The 26,929-nt window shown below is 44.2% G+C and overlaps 1 protein-coding gene across 1 annotated transcript in view; it reads right to left on the reverse strand.

Moving 5' to 3' along the window:
- Positions 1–9,078: 9,078 nt before the first annotated feature.
- LOC149347347 (cytochrome P450 3A6-like) overlaps positions 9,079–26,929 on the reverse strand; it is a 46,156-nt gene continuing 28,305 nt past the window's right edge. The window contains exons 7-14 of the mRNA XM_089585559.1: positions 26,794–26,924; positions 24,817–24,892; positions 21,193–21,256; positions 17,919–18,027; positions 16,458–16,549; positions 14,385–14,525; positions 11,747–11,909; positions 9,079–9,375 (exon numbers count right to left, since the gene is read on the reverse strand). Of these exons, the coding sequence (XP_089441685.1) occupies positions 9,286–9,375; positions 11,747–11,909; positions 14,385–14,525; positions 16,458–16,549; positions 17,919–18,027; positions 21,193–21,256; positions 24,817–24,892; positions 26,794–26,924 (866 nt within the window). The 3' untranslated portion in view covers positions 9,079–9,285. The remainder of the gene's footprint in view (positions 9,376–11,746; positions 11,910–14,384; positions 14,526–16,457; positions 16,550–17,918; positions 18,028–21,192; positions 21,257–24,816; positions 24,893–26,793; positions 26,925–26,929) is intronic.

The following is a 26,929-nucleotide window of genomic DNA, read 5'->3' on the forward strand; positions in this document are numbered from 1 at the left end:
ATGACAAGAAGGTTTGGTTTGGTTTATGGGGTTTAACGTCCCAAAGCGACTAAGGCTATGAGAGACGCCGTAGTGGAGGGCTCCGGAAATTTTGACCACCTGGGGTTCTTTAACGTGCACTGACATCGCACAGTACAGGGGCCTCTAGAATTTCTCCTCTAAAGAAATTCTAGCCGCCGCGGCCGGGATCGAATTGATGACAACAAGCTGACGAATTACAATCAGAAAACATTCACCTATTCGGGGGGCTGCAAATGATTACACACCGAATAAATTCGCTTGTTCCATACTGGTCCATTGAGGGAGCATTTACCCTACTTTGCCTGACTTTGTTCCCTTCTTAAACAGGTATTTTATCTTCATTTGGCTATAGACTACCAAGGGAAAAGGTAAAGGGTTTGCTTGGACTTCTTACCAAGTTAGCTGCGTTCATATTCGAATAGCATTCGCAACGAAGGGAATTCACGCCATTGCCATCAATCAGCGTTTACACTAGATTATTTGATGATTCTCTGTTCAAAAAACTTTGAAATAAATTAGTCCAAATTAGATTCTGTTGTTCGTCTCCCCACGTAATCAAGAACCGAAATAGAAAAAGCATTATTATTTCGTAAGATGCCAACGAAACGTTATTTTCGCTTTATATGAAAGGTTTAAAACCATACAAAAAATTAGTAGGGAATATTTTAAGTGACCGCATGTCCCCGTACAACAACTAATTTTTCCCAAGCGCAATTGGTGACTGGAATTTTTTGCCTAATGACATCCCTTCATGCCCAGATCCTAAAGCATTCTGCGAGAAAATAAGAACTCGTCTTTATTAGCGTTCACTGCTTTCGCCTGCACATACCATCAAGTTTTGTTATCTTGGTTTATATAACGTATAACGTGCATCCTGTGTGAAACAGGGATATTATTACTTGCTTTTTTGTGCCTGAAGTTTTTTGTAGTTCTTTTCTGAATTCCTCTCACTTTTTTTTTGTTCCGCATGCTTTCGTCACGATTCGCCGTATGGAAACCAATATGTAACCCTCCAAACTGCGACTTACAAGTATCTTGTGACTTAAAAGTATTGAACTATCGTGCAGAAACTGGAGACTGATGATAAAGCTTCAGCTAAACCCGACAAAGCTGCGAACAACGGAAGGAAAATTGATAGGTGTGACGTCAAAGCGACACTGAGGAGCAACTGAAGCTAGATTGTATTGAAAAAGAACTACGTCCTAACCACAAAGCGATCATTCTATACCAAACCGGAGCTTTTATAAAGTATAAATAACCCAAAAACGAACTGCAGGTGTATCCATCACCGACTGTGTTTGTAAGCAAATTGCGTGAGCTACATACATTTTTGCCGTGTATCTCAAAGGGCTACATCAATGCTCACTTGAAAACTGCTGCAACGACTGCTTTTCAGGGCATACATAACAAATTCGAATGCCATAAAGGATAATTTTCAAAATTTCATTTTCTCAAGCCTAATTGCGTATTTTGATGTCGGAAAAAAGTCAACATACTTTGAAAGAACAAGGGAATCTATTTTTACTGAAAAATAATTGCATACAGCTGACCTTAGTGTCCTTCTGAGAGGTGGAAAGAGAGAAAAGTGAAGGAAAGAAGGAATACGAGTTAAACTTAACCTAGCTTAAACCAAGATTGGGCATGACAAGGACATGTAATTCCAAGAAAAGTTAGTCGATTATTCTCAAGCGAAGAGGAAGCAAGAGTTGCAGTGGGCACCACAGAGTCAGGATGGCAGAAGTGGTCAGGAAGCCAGTGCAGGCCGCTTTTTTATCAATACGCGAAGGGTGTTTGTCCTGCAGTGGACTTGATCAGGCTGATGGTGGTGATTTATACCCCTGAAGGTCCGATTTCTTACGGAACCAAGACAAAGACACTGCTTCGTATGAATTTGTTGCGCAAAAGATATGTAAACTTGGATTTGGGCACGGCGAAGTGGCCAGGCGACGATCGCTAACTATGCGACTTGTTTTCATCGTACAGGCGCTGTTCCTGTCCGTCAGCGGAGCGCTATCACCGCCCCAGGCTTCTTCGTCGGCAGCAACTGACTTTATCGACAAGCATGCTGGGAATCTTATCATCACCACGAGCGCTACCATTCGTGCGACCAATCAAGGCTTCGTCACGTCATCGGGTACAAGCTGTATAAAAGAAGCACCACACCCAACTTCAGACAGTGGGCACGGCGAAGTGGCCAGGCGACGATCGCTAACTATGCGACTTGTTTTCATCGTACAGGCGCTGTTCCTGTCCGTCAGCGGAGCGCTATCACCGCCCCAGGCTTCTTCGTCGGCAGCAACTGACTTTATCGACAAGCATGCTGGGAATCTTATCATCACCACGAGCGCTACCATTCGTGCGACCAATCAAGGCTTCGTCACGTCATCGGGTACAAGCTGTATAAAAGAAGCACCACAACCAACTTCAGACAGTGGGCACGGCGAAGTGGCCAGGCGACGATCGCTAACTATGCGACTTGTTTTCATCGTACAGGCGCTGTTCCTGTCCGTCAGCGGAGCGCTATCACCGCCCCAGGCTTCTTCGTCGGCAGCAACTGACTTTATCGACAAGCATGCTGGGAATCTTATCATCACCACGAGCGCTACCATTCGTGCGACCAATCAAGGCTTCGTCACGTCATCGGGTACAAGCTGTATAAAAGAAGCACCACACCCGACTTCAGACAGTGGGCACGGCGAAGTGGCCAGGCGACGATCGCTAACTATGCGACTTGTTTTCATCGTACAGGCGCTGTTCCTGTCCGTCAGCGGAGCGCTATCACCGCCCCAGGCTTCTTCGTCGGCAGCAACTGACTTTATCGACAAGCATGCTGGGAATCTTATCATCACCACGAGCGCTACCATTCGTGCGACCAATCAAGGCTTCGTCACGTCATCGGGTACAAGCTGTATAAAAGAAGCACCACACCCGACTTCAGACAGTGGGCACGGCGAAGTGGCCAGGCGACGATCGCTAACTATGCGACTTGTTTTCATCGTACAGGTCAGTTATAGCTTCTCAATCCGTAGTGACGATAGATTTTTGATTTTTCTGCCGTGCCCTCACACCTGTTTAGAAATTGCGTATGAGTGTTTTTGTTCTTGTAGACTTGTTCTGTGTGGGGATGTTGAGGAAAACCCGGGACCATCTGTCGAGGAAATGCTTCAGACGCTAGTGAATGGCCAACAGGCCATCAGAACTGATATTGCTGACTTGATAACTCGCCTTGAAACCACAGAAAAGAGGGTTACAAGCATTGAGGTTAGGCTGGCTAATCTGGAACAAAAATCCGAAATTATTCCTAACACGACCAGCACTTCTGATGTCCAAATTATTATTGATAAAATGCAAGAAGCTCAACAGATAGAACACAAAAAGCTGATCGACTTGGAAAATCGTAGCCGGAAGCCTAACCTTATTGTTTTTGGCGTTGAAGGCAGTTCTGATGAATCAGAATCGTCCTTGCGCAGTGAGGTTATGAAAGAAATATTCGAAGATAAGCTCAATGTAAAATGCACGTCCATTAGCCGCATTTACAGATTTGGGAAACATTCATCCAAAAGACCGATTAGTGTGCGCTTTGACGATTACAGAGAAAAAGAGGCTGTTCAACGTAATGCTCGAAAACTAAAGGGGTCAGGCATGTCGGTCCAAAACGACTACTACACAGAGACGCTCCGAAGGCGGAAGCTTCTCTGGGAAAGCGCCAAGAGCGAAAAAGATGAAGGGAAGAAAGTGAACCTATTTTATGATAAACTTCGCGTTGACGACGTCTTCTATGTATGGGATGACAATACGATGTCCCGCCTGGCGCTACCGAAGAAGGCAGCTGCCTTGCCTGATAGCTAGCAAACAAAGTTGAGTGAGTTACGCATGGTTTCTTTGAACGCTAGAAGCATAGCAAACAAAACAGACGCTTTGGAGACACTTCTGATTTGGTACGATCCCCATATTTGCGTGATCACTGCGACCTGCCTGCACGACGATATAAATGATGATGAAATCGTACCACCGGGGTATCACCTGTATCGGCGTGATAGAGGCGCACGTGGTGGCGGTGTAGCAGTTGTTACGAAGGAATATGTTGATGTTACTGTCTGTGAACAAATTGCTGCGCACGAAAGTCTCTTGTTGAAACTTTGCCTTTTCGGAGTGAATTTTTTTCTGTGTGCGGTATATCGTGCTCCGGATGCTGATGACTGTTTCTTGGACCGTTTATACGACCACCTCCAAGGGTTTGGCGGAAGGAATGTTGTCATCACGGGAGATTTTAACCTACCATCGATTCACTGGAGCTCCTTGAATTATGGAATTTCTAGATCAGCAGATGCAGTGCTAGATATGATGTTTTATTTGAACTTAGAACAGCGTGTTCGTGAATTCACTCGTGGCACTGCGATTCTCGATCTTTTATTCACCACTGAGTTGTTTCATAGTTCTGAGGTTTCAGTAGAAGACGGATTTTCTGACCACAAGTTAATATTTTTGAGGTGGCTATCACAAAATCACACTCGGCAGAAAAAAATACAGAGAGTAGTAAAAGATTTTTCCAGGGCTGTTGATGTTACAATCATTGATTACTTGGATATCCAGTTTGACAACGTGGTCAATAATGTTGAAATTTCCTGGAAAAAGTTTTGCGGCGCCATCAAATTTTGCGTTAATAACTATGTACCCTCAAGGAATCTTCGTAGCCGACGCTTCACTCCCTAGATTACCCGTGACATTATCCATACCAAGCGTAAGATGAAACGACTAAGGAGGCACCACAACACGACAACTACACGCTTCCATGAACTAAGGCAAGAGTTATTGGCAAAGGTTAGGGAATCTAGAAGTAATTACTTTGGTCATCGTCTTACTGCCTTCATAAAGAGCGATGCCAAAAAATTCTGGCGTCACCTAAATGAAATGAAAGCAAAAAGGAAATTAAGAAAATTAAAATCGGAGATGCAACAATATCTGATCCCACTGAAATCGCCGAACATTTCAACGGTTACTTCCAGAGTGTATTCACTGCCACAGAAGAATTCAGGGTTCACAGTACACACTCAGCAGGCGCGGATGATCTCGTGGTTTCTAGGGAAGGGGTCACAGCTATGCTTTTAAAACTCGATACTAAAAAACCTTCTGGTCCTGACGATATACCGAATTCTTTTCTGCGACGGTACGCGGAACAACTATCTCCATTCTTGACAGATATCTTCAACTTATCACTTGCCACAGGGGAAATACCACATGACTGGAAGAAAGCACGTGTGGTTCCCATTTACAAAAATGGTGATCGTTTATCTGTGTCAAATTACCGCCCCATTTCAATCACAAGTACGTGCAGTAAGCTCTTAGAACACGTCATTGCCACCTACATCAGAGATTTCTTGGAAAGCCGCAACCTTCTATCACAGTATCAGCACGGTTTTAGGAAGCACATGTCAACTGTTACCCAACTTGTCTGTACTGTTCATGATTTCGCACAAGCTCTTGACATGAATGGCCAGCTAGATGTGCTGCTTTTAGACTTCTCGGAGGCGTTCGATAAAGTGCCGCATGGAAAGTTGCTGTACAAATTGGAATGCATTGGTCTTCCTTCCTGCGTTTTGCAGTGGATTTGCGCGTACCTTAGAGATAGGCAGCAGTTTGTTGAAATTATGAATTGCTCTTCTAAAACGCTGTCTGTGACTTCTGGTGTCCCCCAAGGCAGCGTCTTGGGGCCGCTATTGTTTTTGATATATATCAATGATTTGTCTGATGTCGTTCATGGTGGCGTTGCTATCCGATTGTTCGCGGATGATTGCGTGCTTTTTAAGAACATCACAGCACCAAATGACCATACAACATTACAAGCAAACCTAGAGGCTATTCATGAGTGGTGCATTCGATGGGGAATGCAACTAAATGCACAAAAAACAGTTCTGTTGCGAGCTACAAGGAAGAAAAATATCAGCACCTATTCTTACTTGCTTAACAACAATATTATAACAGAAGTAGACACGCATAAATATCTTGGTGTGACGCTAACAAATAAACTAACTTGGTCTCCGCACATATCCGCCATTTGTTCTTCCGCTATTAGCAAGCTGTGGTCCCTAAAGAGGAAACTTAAAGGTGCACCTGTCGAAGTTAAGCTATTAGCTTATAATGCCTGCATTAGAGCCAAGCTCGAATATGCCTCCATCGTATGGGATCCGCACAATAAGAAGGACATATTGCAGCTCGAGCGAGTCCAAAGAAAGGCTGTCCGGTTTATTTTTAGCAAATATAAAAGGCACGATTCTCCTTCCTTATTGATGCGGCAACATAGTATAGAAACATTGGAATCCCGTCGAAAAATTAGTCGGCTCGCTTTTTTGCATAACTGCATCTCAGGTACGCTGAGGTTAAACATGCCAGACTGTGTTAAGCCACATTGCACCAGGAAAACTCGACACACACACCCTCACTCCTTGGCTCCAATTTTTGCACGAACTAATACCTATAAGCATAGTTTTTTTCCCAGAACTACCAGTGAATGGAATTCCCTGCCTTCGCACACTTTCGCAGCCAGTGACTTTGTTAAAGAACTGGAGCGTCAATTCTTGCGCTGTTAATTGTACTTCGCTCGTTATGAAATTTTTGTGTGAAATTTGTTTCTGACCAGCTGCATGCTTGTTAATGTGTACTCATGTATTTGGCGCGGATGCCCCTCCTGCCTGGGCCATGTATATGTATGGTCTGCAGTATCTGCAAATAAATAAATAAATAAATAAAAATTTACTGTCAAGTTGTTTTGAACGCTATTTCGAACACGTCCTCAAGGAGGTTATTTTTGGCAACCCGGAATTATCGGTCTGCAGGCATAATCAGAATATCTTTTGGGTGCATCGGCAGAAGACGGTTTCCTTGGTAAGGGCTAGTCAATAACCCTTGAGACCTCCAGCTAGAAAGGCACTCTGTCAGGAGCGTTTGCCAGCGTTACTGGTATGCTAGGCATGACGCATCTGTCGCATAAGCGTGGTGTGGTCATTTTCAAATCCCTCAGATATCCTTTGTTTCTTCTTTCTAGTTGCCTTTTTAAATTTTTGTAAAATACGGCATTTTTTCTCGGACTCCTGTGTATTTCTTTGCTCCCGGGTAACTATGGCGGAGGTCAGCGCAAGCCAGACATTTTGCCCCATTCTATTTTGTGATTGGTTGCCATCACTTGTCTAGTAAAACACACAACTTTGCGCCCGCAACTGAAATAGTGGTTTACTTTCTTCATACAAACTGCGCCTAAGAGCGGTACAACGTCTCAGGTCCCGTGCTGTGTGTAGGCCTTCGAGAACTCGGAGATTACCACTTCGGTTTGATCGCCGCCGTTATTTCATTTCATTTCATTTCATTCCATTTATTTCATGAAATGAAATGAAATGAAATAACGCACTTCAGTTAAGAACAGTATCGTGCTCTACCGTCTGTAGAGGTAACTCAATATGTGATAGTGATTTTGCCTCAATGCCTGTATCGAAGAGTAAAATGCATATCTGGTAAATGCCAATAGCCGCGCACTCCGATAAAAGAGTATATGCTGGGGAACATGCGTCTGTACAAGTTCTCCATATAATGCAGAGAGCAGATAACTGACCGTCTCCTAGGGTAAATGTGTTCCTAGAGAAATAAAGTAACAGACGGTGACAGTGTGTTAGATGGGCAGATGAGATTAAAAAGCTTACTGAGAATGGGTTACCATAGATGGCGCACGATATGCTTAATATAAATCTATATAAGAGAGCACGACACACTGCGCTCCTGTCGTGCCTTCTACCTTGTGTCCGTGTTTTTTTGCGCAGTTGAAAGTATGATTCTTCAGGTAATCGAGTACGCTGCTCGCATTTTTTTTTCATAGAGAACGTTAGATACCAAGGTACCTTCGAAGACCACCAAGGGTAATGATTGCATTGCGTCAGGAGCAGCTGTAGGCTTATGTCCATGTGTACCTGCTGTTGCTCCAAAAGGATCCGCTTGAGGCGCCTGACCGGCCAACGATAACCACTCCTGTCAGTTCGCATCAGTGGAATCGCAGGAGTCTTCGGGCGTCAGGTCTGCGCGCATCAGTAAATATGAGAAATGCGCAGAGCAGCGCGGACGGTGGCGAGCACGCACCTCTCATGCTTCGACTCGATAGGAAAGGGCACCTATTCGCAAATCACACATGGGCGAAGCAGGAGCCATTTTCCCTTAAATCACTTGGAGATCAGCCGATGCTTAGCAACGATACTGCTACAACCCTCTTAGAAGCGTGTTTTGATGTGAGAAAGTTGTTAGGATGAGGAGAGTGAATCTTGTCGAGTCAAGGTGGTTGGAAAAAAGATTAAATGGTTGACCTGCAAAACTGTGAAAAGAAAGAGAGCAGCTCAGCCGAAAAGAATCCGGGGTGGGGAGCGTCGAGTGAGAGAGCCCGTGGGCTTGAAAGAGTGTGTGTCCAGCTCCAACAGGTGGCTTGTTATGACTGGTTGCATTTATCTTAAAAACTCAGATAAAGCAGTTAAGCTGCATGATGGAACTAGGTACCACGGGAGGGTACCTAGTGACAAATTCAAAACGGAGATTGACGGACAAATAAAAAATAGAGGCGAGTTCACAGAAAGCTCGAAGGGAAGTAGGGAAGGAATGCAGAAGCCAAGGGTTCCCGAGAAATGTTAGCAGAGCAGGGTGTGCAGGGCATAAGGTAAAAGTAGAAGGATAAATTGGACAAAGAGAGAAAAAAAAAGGTGAGTGTGGGGGGAGAACGGGGAGGACGCGTCGGGGCGGAAGGGCATGCTGAAACAAACGACAAAGCGGCCCTATGAAGTTTTGGGAAATGCTCCTTCCATGTGCAAGACCTTTTTAAATAATTACGCCAGTGTCGAGATCAGTTAGGCAAGGAATGCTGTTATCCAAAGGTACGTTTTATTGCTTCAGATTGTGCTCTCGAGTTTTTAAACGCCCGAGCAGTTGACGGCAGTATTTTTAGGCGCCCAGTGCAGCGATTTCAGCGTCCTTGTGAACTGCAGGTCGCCTATTCACAGTTATTTGGTGATAAAAACACGGGCCTACGAAGCAATATTCAGTTTTTCTTATCACCTGACGTTTCGAACCAAATATACATTGAGCTTCAAGGCGTGCCACTGCCTTGATGTGAGAATGCTGAAACGTCGCGCTACAGCGTTCTTGCCTCAAGTTATACAGCAAGGAGGACCAAACTTATACAGCAGCTCTGTTGCCTGTTGCGCAATTTGCTGATGGCGCAAGGACCAAGTAGCCATTTTACTGGTCACTCTTCAATCCGTAGAGTTGTACCCGCACTTCCTCTTTTGGCACAACCAGGAATGAGTACGTGTCCAGCTCCAGATCAGGCTGTGAAAAACAAAACAAACACTGTCGTTAGTTGAAATCATTAATTAAATAAAGCTGCATTATTATTGCTGGGATATGTAGTTTCAAGCGCTTTTCCTTACTTTCCAGAATAGGTCCGTCCGCATCTATGCAAGAAATATTGCTGCTATTGTTTGTTTGGTGCAGATATTTCGACGCACCGCAAAATGTTTCCTTTGCCCTCGCAAACTATTTCCTGTCAAGAGAAGCGCTTCTGCGGCTAGTTGGTACCAAACATAACATGCTCCGTACAACATCAATAATCTGTTATTGATTGATGAAAATGAATGCTACGATGTGGGATTCGCTTTTGCTGTCGCCGACCCGAGTCGCCGAGCATCCTCTTAGCCTCTTGTTTGTGTCTGATCACTGCAACTAAACACCGCGGCCTCCCTCGGAGCGGCGGCACAGAAAGATAAAGAGTGACACCAGTGCCGTCTCGTGGGGTAGCCCTCCCCGTTATTCTGCTTGCGGGCGCGCAGCGAGTTTCACGACTGATGCCCGAGCTTCAATAAGCGAGCGGAGGACCACTAGAGACGCCGAGGGCCGCAGCTACCCATTTGACATCTAGCCAGTTGGCATCTAGTTTTTTTAAGTGTTGCCGGTAGGCGTAAAAGTTTTTAGTGCACTTTTTTCCCCCACGCATATTCCGAACAACTTTCTTTTCAAAAACAAGCATTTTCGCTGTCACGGGTCAAAAAACTAATCCTAAGGTCGCCTCTCCTTCAGATTTTTAATCAGCTGAAGTCTTAATACGCCACAAGCACACCTCACTGTTACGTCTGAATTCTCATGTTCCATTTTCTGATAGGCCTTGAAGTCAACCTGGCAGGCATTAATGGGTCAGTCATATGGCTCATTGGATACGAGGTTCGGCTTCTGAGGGGACGATTGTTGGGTGAATTCCCGGCGACATTTCAGTGGGGGTAGAATATAAATCTGCCAGTGTGTTTCGCTATAAATCATTGCATGTCCAAGGGCCCCAAGTAGTAAAAATGAAGCCGCCGGCTTCGCTACGGCGTCTCTCATAACACAAGTGCAGCGTCGGGACCAATACCCGACGCTGCACGTCGGATGTCCCAAATTCCTCGTAACTAATGAAGGAATTTGGAACTCCACCAAATAAGTGCGGCTAAGCCTGGCGCTTCAAGGCAGCCTCTCAGTCATTCTGATTCTTTCATCACGGGTGTTGTTAGAGTGCTAATTATGAAAGTTGGAAGGCCTGCGTTTCCTGGCGGAAGCCAATAGTACTAGGCACTCCTGTCCCAAATTACTACTAATGACAGGAACTAAAGGCGGCCATATCGCTTCGGTCAATCCCTCAACAAGACAGTTTCAACCAGCAAACTGATCGCCTTGTAAAGGCAGGATATCCCAAGCAACTGCTCGTGTCCGTTTCTGAATCGATGCTCGCAAGTTTAAGCAAAAACAACAAGCATGATCTGACAGAGTCTGCCAAGGTAAAAGAAAAGACAACAGTTGTTCCTTACATTCATAAATTTTCCCATAAGCTAAAAAAGATAGGCAGCCGAGCTCAAGTAAGAGTTGTTTTTTCGGCTCCCGAAAAGCTTGGAAAACTGTGTAAACAAGTAAATGATGAATTCACGCGAAAAAAGTGTTCCATAAAGCATGAAAATCAGTTTGTTGAATGCCAAGAAGGTGTCATTTACTCTATTCCACTTTCGTGCGGGAAACAGTATGTTGGCCAGACGGGCAGATGCCTGAACGAGCGCCTGAGAGAACATAATATCACTGTTTATAATACTGTTAAAGGGCACCTCGGCATCCACTGCCGAGATTGCGAAAGCAAAACGTGTCCACCATTCTTCCAACAAACAAAAGTGTTAAGTAGACACCCCAATACGCTGACTCGAGAAATCATTGAAGCCGCTGAAATCGCCCGTCTAAATGACGCATGTATCAGTAGTCCCTCCTTATCGTTGTCAAAGAAAGAATTAGAATTTCTATCTGCAAGGAAGTAATGCTGTTGTATCTGTTTGGTATTTTTTGTGTGCGTGGAGAAGTGTGTATCACCTCTATTTGTTCCTTTTGTTGCTTAGAACCGGATGTATTTATTTACACGTTCCGAGCAATAAATCTTTAGTTGAAAGTCAGCGCTTGTCTTTGTGTATCTTCCTGTGGTCCTTGTCTTTTCGCGCTGTTCTTTTTGAACAATCCCTGTGTTCATTGAAAAAATTAGCGGATATTACGCGGCATACCTCTGTTATCTTCTTTCGCTATATCCCAAGAAGCCTCTTTTCTCCGCTGTCCGTTTGTGTTCACTTTAATAACATCAATATCTGAAAAATAAATATTCTCGTTCTAGTCCCTAGAAAAAAGGAGCTAGGATTACCTTCTGACTGGGTGCTAGTGTGATCCGAAAGTGCCGCAGCACTTCTGCAGTGACGGCTGCGAGCTCAACGAGTGCCAGACGCTGGCCAAGGCATATCCGGGGCCCGATTCCAAAGGGCTGGTACACTACCGGGTCAATGAGGGCCTTGTTTTCAGGGCTGAACCTGTGGCCAAACATGTATCAGAAAGACCTGCACTAATCTTTGTTAACGCTACAATGAGTGGCTGTTTACAGATTCGCTTGGTTGTAGGTAGTATATTACTCTCAGCAAACAAAATCACGATGACCTCTCTCACAGTACGAGCACGTGTATCTTTATTTCACAAGGGTAGAAACCTGGGCGAGTCGGTAACGGTGTTACAAGGGTAGAAACTTGGACGAGTCGCTACCTGACATACCATGCATCTTTATTTGTTTAAGAATTTAGAGAATGCGGCATCCGTCACCGTTGAGATTAATCTTGCTGGCCTCTAGTGCGGCAAGAAAATACCTATTACATTCAGTCGTCGGATATTGAGTAAGAATGCCGCAGTGCAGTGTCGGTAGTAGGGAAGCGCTTTTTCGGCTCTGTCAAACATTGCATGTGTGGTGCAGTCTATAAGAAAGCCTAGGGTAGACGTCATGATTGAAAATACATATGCGGCTCAAACTCGTTTTCTTCACGCAGTGTTTGAAGCAAACACGCCCATTTTGCTTCAGGACACCATTTCACAATTGTGGCGGAGGCGAGGTAAATGTTAGGTTCAATTCTTCATCACTTCAAGATTGCTTGATTCTAGCATCTGGGACAAAAAGACCTCAGGCGAATCGATAACGCAGAATTGCTCTTTCCTGTTCTGTTACGTTTCGCGTCATTAGAATTTTTGCAGCGTTCTGAGTCACGGACAAAATGGCAAATAGTGTGAAGTCAGCGCTATTTTCGTGCTGTGTCGCAAATAAATTTATTTCTTTTAATTTTTGGAATAATTGCGACGACGTGAAATTGTCATTTACGATTCTCCTTAGATGTAGTCGCGCTTTATGTCTCGTAACTTTTGTCTAGCCATGTCCGCTAACGAAGCTCCCTTGGCTGAGAGAGTGCATATCAAATTTGAAATTTCGCATTTTGTGTTGCCACTTGCCACTGTTATTGCTAACATTGTCACTGTATTTATAAAGCCGTATATTTATATATACCATTAACAATCTCTTACCTCTTTATATTACACTTCCTAACTTTCTGCGAAGACGTTCCGCGTTCTTGACAAGGATGTGCTACCAACGCAATGCTCCCAAGTCTCACACATTCCTCAGAAGAAATTGGAATCTGTGCTACTTTTTAAATCGCAGTGAGCTACGTGGACCGATACCAAGCTCCTTTCCTCAGTTGGTACTCATTCGACAATATTCTACTACTGTGTTGGCCGCAGCCAAACCCATCTTTGGCCTAAGCCTGGTAGGCATGCGGACATGAAATAGCAATGCTACTTTTGCGGTTGCTTCAGAATGATGACTCTTTCCTTCTTTGCTTTCTATAAGGTCTTCTTATGTGTCTCCGGCCAAACAGCACAACCAGAATGTGTTCGCCATTCGTCTTCTTCCACTGACACATTGTTCCTGACTGATATCGCAGTCGTTCAGCGGCGATGCTGTGGTGATAGCGATGGTTTGCCATGACCAGGTTATATAAAACGCCCCTATAGATACGCTGGATGAAAAGCGCGCGACCATTACACACATTCCACTTACGAAGAACTCATAGTGTAGGTCAAAATGCCACCTCAAAAATTTCCTTCCTTCAAGACCATAACTTCACGCAATAGGAGTTTGCTTTGTTCAACCCCGTCCTCGGTGGCTGCGCTTTGAAGGAGGCGAAACGCATAAGGGCCCGTGTGCTGTGCCATGACAGCGCTCGTTAACGACCCGCCCCTGGTCTAAATTATTTCGGAGCCCTTCATAACGGCGTCCGTCCTGGCCGATGTGTCGCTTCAGGACGTTTAACTCCAAAGTTCACAACTATCTTTCGCCTGCTTCCGCGGCTGCTCGCTTGTAGTCATAATTGCTCAGGGTTGTATGAAAACGTCTTTATCAAAACGGTGCGGATGAACCCTAACAATTTTGCTGGTGACGATGATTTTTAATGGCGCAAGGGCAGCTTCAACCCCTGAGGGTAATGCACATGCTGTTTATCGTCTACTTAAAGTAGGTTCTTGGACCTATTTCCTAAGCATCTGATCCCAGAGAAGCCTAGTACCAGGTCAGGGGCAAGCTTTTACCCACTTTATGAGAAGTACGCGCGACACTGGGGATCGAATACAGCAACTCCAGCGTGTTTGGCGGACGCTCAGTCCACTAAGCCACTATTTCCTTACATCCTTGACAATCTTCCAACAAGGCGTGTTCGCTTTTCTTAAATACCCACCGAATAGGCATTTTCTTTCTTTTATCGATGTCGAGCAAGGCGGTATAACTACTGTGGGTCTAAACCAGAGTTCTTTAAACGATCGTAGCTGTGCAAACCTTTAGGTTTAATTTGTTTCTACGCCCACCGACCGAATACAGATGCTCCTTTGCTCCAGCTGTCGACGTGAATCCTCCCCTCAGAGTAAGACGCGCTGATGTTCCAGCAGTACTCAAAAATAAAAGTGACAGCACTCGCCTATCGGGGTCAAATTTTTCTGGCTCAGTCCAGTAGAGTGGATCATGGTGCAGCTGGTACACAGGCACCATTACCGAAGTTCCTTTCTTGATGAGGTATGTGCCGTAACGGTAGTCCTCGTCCGCACATCTGGTTGTGAACCTGCGCAAAGACGATTGTTCGAACCATATAATCTAAATTGCCCATCAAGAAGTCATTCGAGCTTCTTGATTCGTCACCAGTTACCAAAAACGGGGTGAATACACTGTTGAGATGCAGCATACGAAAAACGGCTATCAAACGCCATAATGCTTTTCTCTTCAACCTTCACGCTCTCCATCTTCCGACAATACCAAACATTTCCAAATTCAGAACATATCAGTGAGCCATAGTGTAGCGCGATGATGTTTTAAAAACGTTAGATGAATTAAAAACGTTAAATTGATAATAGCACTGCCGAGAGAACAGTGAAACACTAATCACTATCTCCTCTTGGAAGAGCAAATGACATCACTCAATTTACACGCGTGCTTGCCGTCTACAACAGCTGCAATGGTCCACGAGCTTTACCACCCAGGGAATATAAGTCGCCACAGCAATGCGACCCAATGTTCAATGCAAGCATGCTGCCGCCAGTAATAAACTATATACAACACCAATGTTGAGCTTAGAAACACTTTAATAATACCTCTACAACCTCCTAAATGATGGAGTACCGTCAACTCACCACAAGTTACATATATACAAGCAAGATATGTTTTTCCAATTAAACTGAGATCAAATTAATCAGACTGCTTTTTGATGCCTTTGACGTTTGCCGGACGAGAGCTATAGCTCGAATAAGCAGGATATTCGAATGAAGAGAGTTCATATTAATGAGAGTCCAACTATTCATTTTTCATTTCGCGCGGCAGAATTTCATTGTTACGCCTGAATTAAATCTCCACGGAGACACTTAACGGATTAGCTAGCACTAACTGTGCTGATAGCATAAAATAATTCTGGTGCTTTCGTTGGAGCTCGTGCCTACCTCACCTTCACAGTCTCAATTTTTTCTCTGCATTAACGGGTGCGCACTCGCCTCAAAGGAGATGAGTACAATATTTTCTTGTTATTCAACAAGAAAATATAATACAGACATAACTAAGTCACCGGCGAAAGAACGAGACACCAGGAGGAGAAGAACACAGGACAAGGCTGGAACACAGGCAGCGTTGTCCTGTGTTCTTCTCGTGGTGTCTCGTTCTTTCGCTGGTGAAGTTATGTCTGATATACACCAACTAACCCACATGGGTACCTTGTAAAATATTGTAACGCGGCGGCCAGCCGGAGAATGAGGCGTGGTGAACGATGGCTGTGAGATGATTTAATGGCCGCTGGCCTAGCGCGGGCGCTCCGTTCCGCGCCACTGCCAGCTTCGTCTTCGTCACACTACCCGGGGCCTCCGAGCGATCGTCCCGATCGGTGACGAACAGACGGCGAAATGGCGATGGTCTTGAGTGAAGGATCGAACAATATGTAGAAGATGGTGCAGTGCTGGCCGCCACGATGAGAAAGATGAGAGAATGAGTCCCGGTCCGCGAAGCATCCGCGCCGTAGGGTGTCAGGAGCTGACGGCCGAGGTCTCTGGATGCACCGAACGGCAGGGGGGCGGTGTCTTCACGTTTGGGTCTTGGGTCAGTGGGGTCTTGGGTCGGTGGGGTCTTGGGTCGGTGGGGTTTTGGGTAGGTGGGGTCTTGGGTCGTCGTGTCGTGTGGTCCGGGCGGGGGACGGGGCTGGGGTGAGCGGCGAGGTCGGTTCAGGTCGGGCGGGCTGGGGCACGGCCGTGCGGCGCTGACCAGGTACTCACGGCCGACGTCCACGGCAGGCCCAGGACGCCGAAGCTCCGTGACCAGGCTGGCGATGAAGGGACCCCAGCAGCTCCACCAAATGTAACGCGGCGGCCAGCCGAAGAATGAGGCATGGTGAACGATGGCTATGAGACGATTTAATGGCCGCTGGCCTAGCGCGGGCGCTCCGTTCCGCGCCACTGCCAGCTTCGTCTTCGTCACAATATAATACAGCACCAAATTGAAAAAAGTTCAAAAGGCTTACTTTATTATCGGTGGATAAATCCGTAGAACCTCTGAAATCACTTGGTTGGTGTAAGGAAGTGTTACAAGCGTTTGGTAAGACAGGCTGTCCCCCTAGAAAACAATCGTCAAGGGTCAATTGTGAGAGGGAGTATTTTTTCGCTCTCCTGTCACGTGCTTAATTAATGCCAAAATTTGGCAGTCTGCCGGCGTGGGGGCTTTCTCATTTACACGGTTCTATGTAAGTTAGTGAACAACAAAACAAAAAAGCCTTTTTTACCCTGTAAGCATGAGGCCTACTCACACTCTGGTCCGTACGTTGCAGAAATACAAAAATCCGGTAGATTCACTAGGAAGAACACGAATACTTCGTCGCGTAAATAAAGTAATTCTGACGATAGCTCAGTGTCAAAGGGCAGTAAAATTCCGCAGAAATGTATACTAGCAAAAATACTCAAAATTTAAATCACCCCGCTCCTAGAAATGCAGTAGTACTACCACAGATACTGTAGGTTGTTATCTCATTAACTAGGGTCAGCTTTTGCAGTGACTTCAATTCCCGTAGCCTTCCTGGATTTTTGGTGCCTGGCACTTGGGCCCTAATTATAGTCTTAAAAGGCTGCCTCTGTAAAGTGCTCACAGAATGGCATATGTCATTGAGCATAAATACATACTTTTCCTATCTATACCGGCTATTTTGTACGCGATACGCTGAGAAATAACGGGCAAAGCAATAGTGAGGCGAATGACAGTGGTAGCATTTGTTGGGCTTCTTCCCATGCCTTTCAAACTCTTCACTGAAGGACCTTTCGAGATACTTTTGAGAATCAACTTTGCAATTCTTGTACAAACTTTTGAGATAAAGTAACCTAAAATCTTTAGCAATCTGAACTGTTATAAAAAATTTCCCGCGTGGTCACGCAAACTCTTAAGAATTCTGGTTCTCCGAGAAAGTGGTAAGGCCAAGTACCGGCGATAATTGAAAAACGTAATAGAAAAAATGAACGAAAACAATCATTCAGGCCAATTATGAGTCTGAATCACAAATTTCTGGGCTGAACATCTCAATAACTAATTTTAGATTTTTGTGCACTGCTGTACAGCCGCGCTTCGTTTCAAAACTCGTCTTCACTACCAAATGTGCCTGGTTATAATTTTTAAAACACTGAACAAAATCTGTGCGTTCTTGTGGAGAGATATTTCTAATTCCTTCAGACTGCAGAAAATGCCCCTGCAAAGGTATCACATTTGTATCACATTACATTTGTTACTAGTACGATGGAAACTATTTGTAACCAAAGAAAAAATTATTTGAAACTATTTGTAAAAATGCTAATTTAATAGCGGAATATTTGATCATGATAGCGGCGATTACGGCACTTTCGCGTTCTTCGGGCATAGTGTCGCAGCGGATCATCGGACATCCGTTTTCTAAGTCTCGACTGCCTACGCTAACAATAAACAGCACCAATAAAGAACTCACCTCTTTCTTGAAAGCTTCCATTACTTCATGTCGCATTTTTTCCTGAATTTCTTGATATTTTCCCATTAGGAAAAACCAGAATGTCATGGTGAGCCTTGTTGTATCGTACCTGGAATTTTAAATATAATACTTGGCAAAGGACAGTTATTTCATAAAAGTATCAAAAAGGATTTGGACTCCAACATTTAAAAATTCTATCCGAACGTGGTTGTAAAGCTCTAAACTACTCTGATGGGATGAAAGTGATCTGTTAAAAGCAGAATGAAATAGGTAAAATCAAGAAACAGAAAGAGTGTTGCGAGGGTTAGATAGCAAGCACCAGCTAAATAATTACGTGCGGAAACCTAGACAACAAGTGAACTCTTATTGTATGTGTAACGACAAAAGCAGGTAATCGACCGCCAGGGCAGGATATCATATGTGATGCTTAATGAAAGAAATCATTACTGGTAGTTGCAGGCAGGTAAAGGTAGTGGATGTAAATTTGTAGTCGATTGTCGACCTGCCTCCACATGATGGGCACAAATGATGGGCACATTCGTTCGGCAAGATTTGATTTGATTTGTTATTAGTCAGCGCTGTGTCCCTTCTTTTATATTCCTGTAGCTTCGTGCTTTGCGCTGTTGCGCTACAAATCTTGCATCCGGAAATAAAATCTGCTTCCTGGGAAGCCACTGGTCTCCTTTATCCAGGACTACAGTGGCTTAGACCACCAGAGTGGCCTTCTCCGCCAACCACAGCTGCGTAACCAACCGATGCGGACTCAAGAGTAGAACTTTGTCTATATAGTATGCTGAGATAGGGTGCTCGGGGTTGCACTTTGACAAGGACTGCACGAGGATACTATAAGACACCTTCCTCCTACTGTGGGAGTGAAGTGGTCATTTATGATGTAGTCTGCGTCATTCGCAGCCTGAGGCGCACTCCCATGCTTAAGCTACGGACAACAAACAGTCCACCCTTACCTCTCTACTAGTTTCAGTATCTCCAGTCTTTGAAAAAGACCTTTAAGCGAAACGTGTCGCCTCTAAAGAACTCTGTTGTGCACTGATGTGGCTTGAATCACACTGGCTTGTCAAATGGTGCGCATATTCCCGTGTTTATCGGCCTCTCTCTGCTTACATTCGATGGCGGAAAGGCGCCTAATACGCTAATAAATTTACACTTCAGTTTTTAGAGCGCCCGCCTACGTGAAGTCACTAGAAAAGACAAGTCATTCGGCGACAGCGTTGATCTCCCAAGCGGAAAATGCCTTTGCTGAAGTGTTCCTTTCCCAGTTCCACAAAATGACCTTTTAACAGGCACTGAAAACATCCTAGTTTATAATTCATTTCGTTTTGCAATTAGAGGTGCCACGCTCCGAAGCGCAGCGATCTCAATGCGTCTCTCATATGAAACACACTTCTCTCAGCTGGCCACTACCAGAGCTGTTGAATGGATCAATGAATAGCAGGTGTTAGGAGTCTCGTATTTTTTTCTGTGTAGTAATCACAAGCAGGCCTTCATAAAAATACACACCGCGAATTTCGCACTTTCTGTTTAATTGTGAATAAAGTGAGCCCGGGATGTAACGTACCCTGCATGTTTCACTGTCGCGCCGGCTTTGGGTGACCATATGGACACCAAGCTTAGCGCGAACATCTCATCGACATAGGTCAATAAGTGGCAGTGCTCCTAGCCTCAACTCGTCCTCTATCACCGGCCTCCAAGTAAGTTATTACAAGGGCAAGAGAACCTTATTTTTGCCTGGAAGTTTTAATACTTGTTTCTTTTTTTTCCAAGTTATTTTTTCGCAGCCATTATGACTTCGGTTTTCCCACGCGAAACTTGGTAAGAATGCCCTTCAAAGGTTACAACCGCTGGGAAGTATTTACAGCTGATAATGTCTGGCATGTTTTGCGCCCTTCTCTCGAAAATTTATCCTGACCTGTAAGCTAATCACGGTAGATAGCGGCGGTAATTCTGATACTTGCCTAACGCAGAGACCACTTGCTTTTATCACCGCTCCTGAGTTCGGATTCGTTTAACTGCACATGTCAGCTGAAATAAGCCACTTTCTCTTCCAAGACGTCCGAGTCCTTTCTTGCCTCCGTGCCGACACAGTGATGTGCCCGAGTATTTTCACGCGTTTACCAACGGGTTAAGTCAAGCGCATGCGTCACTCTCCAATGCCGTCCTATCTCTTCGAATACGCCATCGCTGGCTCTGCATCCATCCTGATAAATTGTATTCTAAATGGTACTTTCAGGCACAGTCTAACACGTACTCACAGTTAAAGGAGAATGAGCAATTCTACGTCAATTCCTAGCCGATACGGGCGATTTGACAGGAAAATTCACCTCTTCGTGGTCTACGTGGTAACACACCCTCAATTTTCGTCAGCTATTGTAAATTGATCTTGTCAGCATCCTTGGACTTCTAATCGATTCCCTATCCATACACCAATGAACTTCGCTCTTATGTTCCCTTCTTTTCCATTCTTTAGAGTTTTAGACTTTTCCCTTCTTGACGAAGAGTGCAAAAACTATCTATTAATCCTTTCTGCTTAATGAGGTTTTTGCAATTTGCCTAGCCTTTGTTTCTAATACGGCTCACCCAGCTGTTTTTATGTGTGTTTAACTACAAAAGATGCATTTTTAAAGAGAAACTTCAATTCAAAGATGAAATATTTCTCCCTTTGCTCAGTTGAACACAGATTCAAAAGAACTCTGTGATCTTCCTTCCGGAATGTATTGTTGTGAAGCCTAGCGCCTGCGATCTGCTGCGACATCACAGCAGTTTTATTGTAAAAATGCCCGGCGATGGCGATACGTGTTTTGTGTTTTTTAATGGTTTGGTATTTTCTAGCTTTGAAAATCTTGGTATCGAAAGAACTCTGCGTAACCAAAACAACAAAATCGTGGCCAAAATAAAGCAAATTGTTGGCTCGTTTTGTCATGACAAGACATCTTTTATAGTATAATACGACTTTTCAGAAGTGTTTTCTATAGTTTGATTGCGACTGCAAGGAAGAGCACAATACTACATGTAATTTTATTGTTACTGCAAATATTTCTGTTCTTACTTCATATTCATGTTCCAAAATTACTGGAGAAAATCTTCTCTGAGTCTAATCTTTTGTGTCGTGTTTCTTTATAAAGAAATATGCCTGTTTTTCATTACAACCTGCTAGTCTATCGATACACGCCAACTTGAATATGTCCCACTATCTTTTTGGGACGACATATCATTCTCATTTGCGCAGATTTTAGTTGAAGGTTCAAAAAATTCTTACCCTGCAAGAAATACGGCCATGCAGTTTGAAGCCAGGAGATTTATGGTCTTCTCTGGCATTTCCTCTGGACATGAAATGATAAAAGGAACAAGTACACAAACTCCTATTCCCCCACAGAAAACACTCCTGTATACATATCAATAGGCATGTATCTGAAGAGGATCTCGGCCAATCAAACCTCTTCCTATCACCAGTTTTCACACTGAGCAATTCGTTAGCCTCCTCGCCTGACTCGTGCGTGTATTTGGAACGACAGCACCCCCAACTAACGGTGTACCACTGAATAATCGAGAAGTAAATATATCTTTCGCTTCTTTCGCAAAGCGGTGTGCTGTTCACCGACAGGATTAACCAACCGTTCCGGAAGCTAGCACTATGAAATAAGGCATCGCTCCCTGTCAGTGGCACCTTACCGCGCCAAATACAAGAACAAAAGCGTCAAAAATTATTTGATGAGCAATTGTTGATGTGCCTTAAACTGCAGTGACAGGGACAGCGTTTTCAACGGAAGCAGAGTTCAGCTATCCAGTAGTGTTATTTAGGCTGATATCTATATTTTAAGAAGCACCTTTGAAGGAAAAAATTACTTACATTACATTGCATTACATTACATTACATTACATTAAAGGAACTGTATCGAAAATAGCCCGATCAATGCGAATAAGTGCAAGGTAGGCGAAAGGAAGTCACCCTCTTCCTGGCCACATAGATGTGACTTTGGTGTAAAGCTCATAAGTGTGAATGTTAATGTTAAAGCCTGCACCTATGAAGTTCACTTTTTACACCACAGTTAGCGAGTACGCATACCGGTGTTCGATTCCTCCGGTTTCAAATTTTCATCTGCCAAGGGTAATCTCTTTTTAAAGAACTGAAGTTCGCATGCCCCCTAAGTAATATACAGGTGTGGCGTTCACCTTCTAGTGGCGTATGGTGTGTGCAACAAAACTCTGAAACCTGCTTGTAACAGGGTATCCTTTTGAGCTGTGTAAAAGTTCCTTTGCAGCATTTCTGAAGCTCCGTGCCTCTACAGAGTGAAGACGACTTCTCTCCTTGACCCTCAAGACCTTTATAGCGTACCAAGTGGTGTAAGCGCCCCGCGGCAATGATAAAAAGCATAAACTTCCTCTTAAAGGCGTTTGACGAGGCCGGTTCGAGCCATATATAAGCTAGCTGTGCAACTCTTTCAGAAATCGCGTTCACTATTTGATATCGTAGTATGGTTTAACCTGATAGGTGATAGCTTCGGGAACAACGTAATGAATTCCAAACCTCATCGCTTTCCCACGACGTAAAAAAATAGCGCGAGATGCAATTCTTAGCAACTTTTCACACCACCAGCTTCAGTTACGGCACGTCTGTCGTAACCTACGCCTTGTTACGTCCTTCATTACTCAAATATAATGTGATCATTATCTGACCAATAGGATTAAAGAATTTAAAATCATTATGTCTGGTGCCTTACAAAAAGGCAGCGCACAAAGCAGAACATATGTAGATGGGACCAACGCTAGAAAGCAACCGTCTATATGTCCTCTGTTTCGTCGTTTGTGTTTTTCTAAAGAGCTACGCGTTCAGGATTCAGATGACGTTTTACAGTTTCCGCAATAATAAACGAAAAACTTTCGTGCACTCCTCCCACAAAATGAGCGAGTGTCCTAATTTTTTTAATGAGATGCACGTGGGCTCAGGTTATGTAAGCCTGGAATCGCGCCCACTCTACTAAGACTGAGAATGCAGGACGGGCATGAGGCGAAATACGGAGTACTTACATGAGAGCCCAAAGCAGTTTTCAGTTTTCCTAAAATGTTTTCGATTCTGAGATATTCCGCCTGTAAAGATTTCCCCAGCAAACAAGAAAACACTTCCGGGGAACTTGTTACACCGCTTATTAAACCGCTTTAGTTCCTGCTGTTTCCAACGGAAATTCGAACATGTTATTAACGGCAGCGACTCGCAATCTTGAACTCGTCCTCGTCTATACACCCGCTTCCAACGTGGACACCTATACGGCGCAATGAGGGGACGGAGAAGGTGGGCTTAAAATCAGGATAGACCAGTGGTGCTGGTTTGGAGGACTCTGGATAAGTTTCCATCCCCTGAAAGCCGCTAGCGTGTAAATACCTGTCATAGCATATGGACGTTCTTTCGTATCGCATCCGTTTAAATGGCGGCAGTCGGAGCTAAGATTACGTCTCATTGCCATCAGGTCATAAGTCGAGTGTTTTAATCAGTGAGCCAAGCTACGGCGAAACATTTTTGTGAAGATATATGTGTTGTACGTAGCTTTCCGCTAAAAAACTGACGTTGACACCACACAAACTAAAGGCATCACTTAGCTTTCAAAGGGAAGCTGCGTTACGTGCAAGCATAATAATGGCCGAATTTCCAAAGCTGTTCACAGCATTTTCCTAAGAAGCGCACGTTCTAGGCAGGCACTTGTACAGCTGCACCGGGTTATAGCTACTACTGGAGTGAAGTGAAGGCCGAGAGCGAGTTTCCAGCTGTTTCATATGCACGATACCGATAGCCAGGAGCAAGATTCGCGGCTGTATTGCAGCCTCTTTCACTGTTCCAACAGTGAGTGAGACGAAATGCAGATGATTATCCTGGTGTAACCCAAAAGGAAGCTAAGCGGCCCACTCTGTCGGCTTTGACAGGAAGAAACCATGTCCCAACCTGCCCGCTTTGGCTCCTACCTTTAAATGCTTCGACTAAATTCTTCAGAAGAAAAAGAAGACCAAAACTATTGGCTGATTAGAAGTGAATATTCCTACAAAAATGTAAACATCGTGTTACAAGAGCGGGTAAATTAACCCTTGTCGTGCGAACACAAACAAGAAAATTCAACTCGCGTCAACATTGTGCATTGTGCGTCAACAAAGCATTGTGCCAGTGCTAATCGGGAACACTGCTTGCAACCTGTAAGCACAACAGAAGTCGGTGCCAATGTGCATTACTTTTATAATGCGAATGCTCTGTAATTTCGCTCAGTGCGTTAAAAAGTAAGGCTGGCTTTAATCAGATCCACATGATACTTGAAGCCAGTCTACCGAAGCCCATTGCTAATGTAAGCCACCTTTTTATGCTTTTGATTGGATTCGTAGAGTTCCTTTGCAGCGTCTTTGAATGCAAGCTGCCTGAGTTCCTTCTTGTTTTTTTTTCTTTGTTTGCCTTAGGGCCACATACTTATTATTCAAGCTTTCGTCTCTGGCCTGCCGTGAGCTTTTTGAAATCAAAATCAACTGTACTTTAGCTATTCACATAAAAAATACCGGTTACTAAAACAGATGCTTTTTCATATCTCTGCGCCTCCAGCCTTCTGAGCAATCCCGGCGTTACCGTTTTGGCTTTCCTCAAATTGGAAACAGGGCCCTGGCAATGGCAAAGAAGGCTCAGTTGTTTTGGCTTTCGGTTGCTACTTTGAAAGTGGCGGGAGAAATGTAAAAACGCCCGTGGGCAGAGCCAGGACAGCGTATGGTAACGAAACCCTGGGTGGTCTATAATAATCCCAAGCCCGTTAATACAGCCTCTCTTATATTATATGCGTCGCTTTGGGACATTAAACTGAACTGTTCAGTTCGTAATGCATTAAATGCGTTATACCGAAAACGTCGTCATTACTACCTTCTCTTTTGGTGTGGGAATCATCTCTGCCCGCCAGACCATCCAGAAGGATTTGTGCCATGTCGGGTAGTCTTACCTAGAAAAGGAAAATAAAATAAAACATATGGAATGGGCTATGTTTCTAATTTCTGTTTTGTTTTCCATGCGTTTTGTGGCGAAGCCGACTGTCACGAAAGCAAATTTGTTACAGCGTACAACTCTATAAGAAAAATATCTAAACAGTACCTCTAATATTTGCACACTGTACCGAAATCGCGAAAGATTGATATCTAAATAAAAATTAGAATAAACTACCATCTTTTCCTCGGTTTTCACCTTTGATTATAAGTTTCAAAGATCGGTTAATAAAAAAAAAATATCAACAACGGCAGCATCCGGCACTGGTCCGTTTAAAAGGGGGTGTTCCTAACGTCCATCCATCAAACAACCCATCCACTAGTTACTGTACCGCTGAGATAACAGGAACATGTTACTCCAAGAGTCATCGGCATTTTTTGGGAGCACTACTGTCGCTCAAATTTGTATCACCACAAGAGTAAGCGTTTGGTCAATTTTTTTCTTAAATTACAATAAAAAAGCGGTATACATTCAACAGTGCACTGAACATCCAGACGTTTGTTTTGTAAGAACTGTTAAGCATACCAGGCAGTTGCAGTTTTCACGCACGCAAATGTGCTGGTAAGAGCGCAATCAGTCAGAAAACAACTCAACGTATTCCTCCAGCTTACAAACTAAAAGCGTACCACGTTCAATTTTAAAAAGAACTTTTGTGTCTCTTGATGTGTCCTGGTCTTTAGGTATCAAGAGCTGAGGGCAAAAAAGCGGAGAGACACATCTTGTGAATATTTCTGCGAGAAATTATAACTTGTCCGAACTATATTTTCAAGCGCTCAAAGCCTAGGTGATTACTAGGACTAGTTTAACCATGCGTATAGGGGCCCAGAACGAGGGAACGCGAGGTGCAAGCCAAGGCCAGCTGAAGAGTAACGACGTGGTCGTTGTTATCCCCGCGACCGTAACCAGATTCGCGGGGCCTCGGAAAGGCGACCGATTTTATTCCTTTAAACCCAGCGCTTCAAGTGTCCATGTGCTACCTAAGAAAACCATGTTTCAGTTTAACGGCCAGAACCGTTAGTGAGAACTTGCCCTGACGCGTCGTGTAACCGAAGCCTGTCGTAGTTTTAGGCACTGATTGGCACTGATTGGCACTGATGACAATCCGATTGACAAAGCAAAGAGACAGCAATAAGGAGAAAAGAAAGAAGAACAAAACAGCTTGAATAATGATAGAGAGAGGAGGAGGGAGATAGAAAGGAAAAGGGAAGAAAGAAGAGAAGGGAGAAAATTAAGAGAATTCTTCGCGGAAAGAGAAAGGAGATAAAAAAAATTGCTCCCAAAATAAGGCTATGGCCTTTCATGCTAGTGCCATGCGGCATTAAGTAGCTTAAAGTGGTAGGCCAAGCCAATAGCGTACAAGGAAACAATTAGGTATGTGGAGGTACTGGGCCTAAGCTGTATGTTCCAATGAAACGTGACGTAAATACATTAGGTAGTCAATTCAGTAAAAAGCTCCAGAACTAACTAGGGCAGCATCGCACCTGCCTTTTCTCTGTAACAAAATTCTACTGGCTGACCAAGCCAGAACGGCTACCTACAATAAACAGATCACCTCTTGGACGGAATGGGGTTATCCCGTCGCGACAAACCGAAGCCTAAAAAATTTCTGCCTAAACTCGGCTACATCTGAGCAGAACCTTTCGGCGAGAGAGACAATTAAATTTTCGACTGAGCACCGATGAAAAATAAAGGAGCTGATTAAATCCCCAAATTTTCCCTTCCATCTGTCTTGCTCCGTGGCGCTACAATTCGTAAATGAAAACAAGTTAGGTTCCCCAGTACCTTTCGCTTAATAACCACTTCTTTAAATCATGAGTTTTCTCAACTTCAGGCGCCACAACACTAAGTAGGGTCCCAGACCTGCGGATTCTGTCGCCGATACTCAATCACGTCAGCTGCTTTTCTGGTGAGGTCACTCATAGGGTTGTTGAATATGTACTTCATCAGCTTCACAGGTTTCTTCAGTAGCCATGACCAGTGATACAGGCTTTCTGAA

This window comes from Amblyomma mixtum, chromosome 4, assembly GCF_055824585.1.
Source record: "Amblyomma mixtum isolate Tamu chromosome 4, ASM5582458v1, whole genome shotgun sequence".
In the NCBI taxonomy this organism is placed as follows: domain Eukaryota; kingdom Metazoa; phylum Arthropoda; class Arachnida; order Ixodida; family Ixodidae; genus Amblyomma; species Amblyomma mixtum.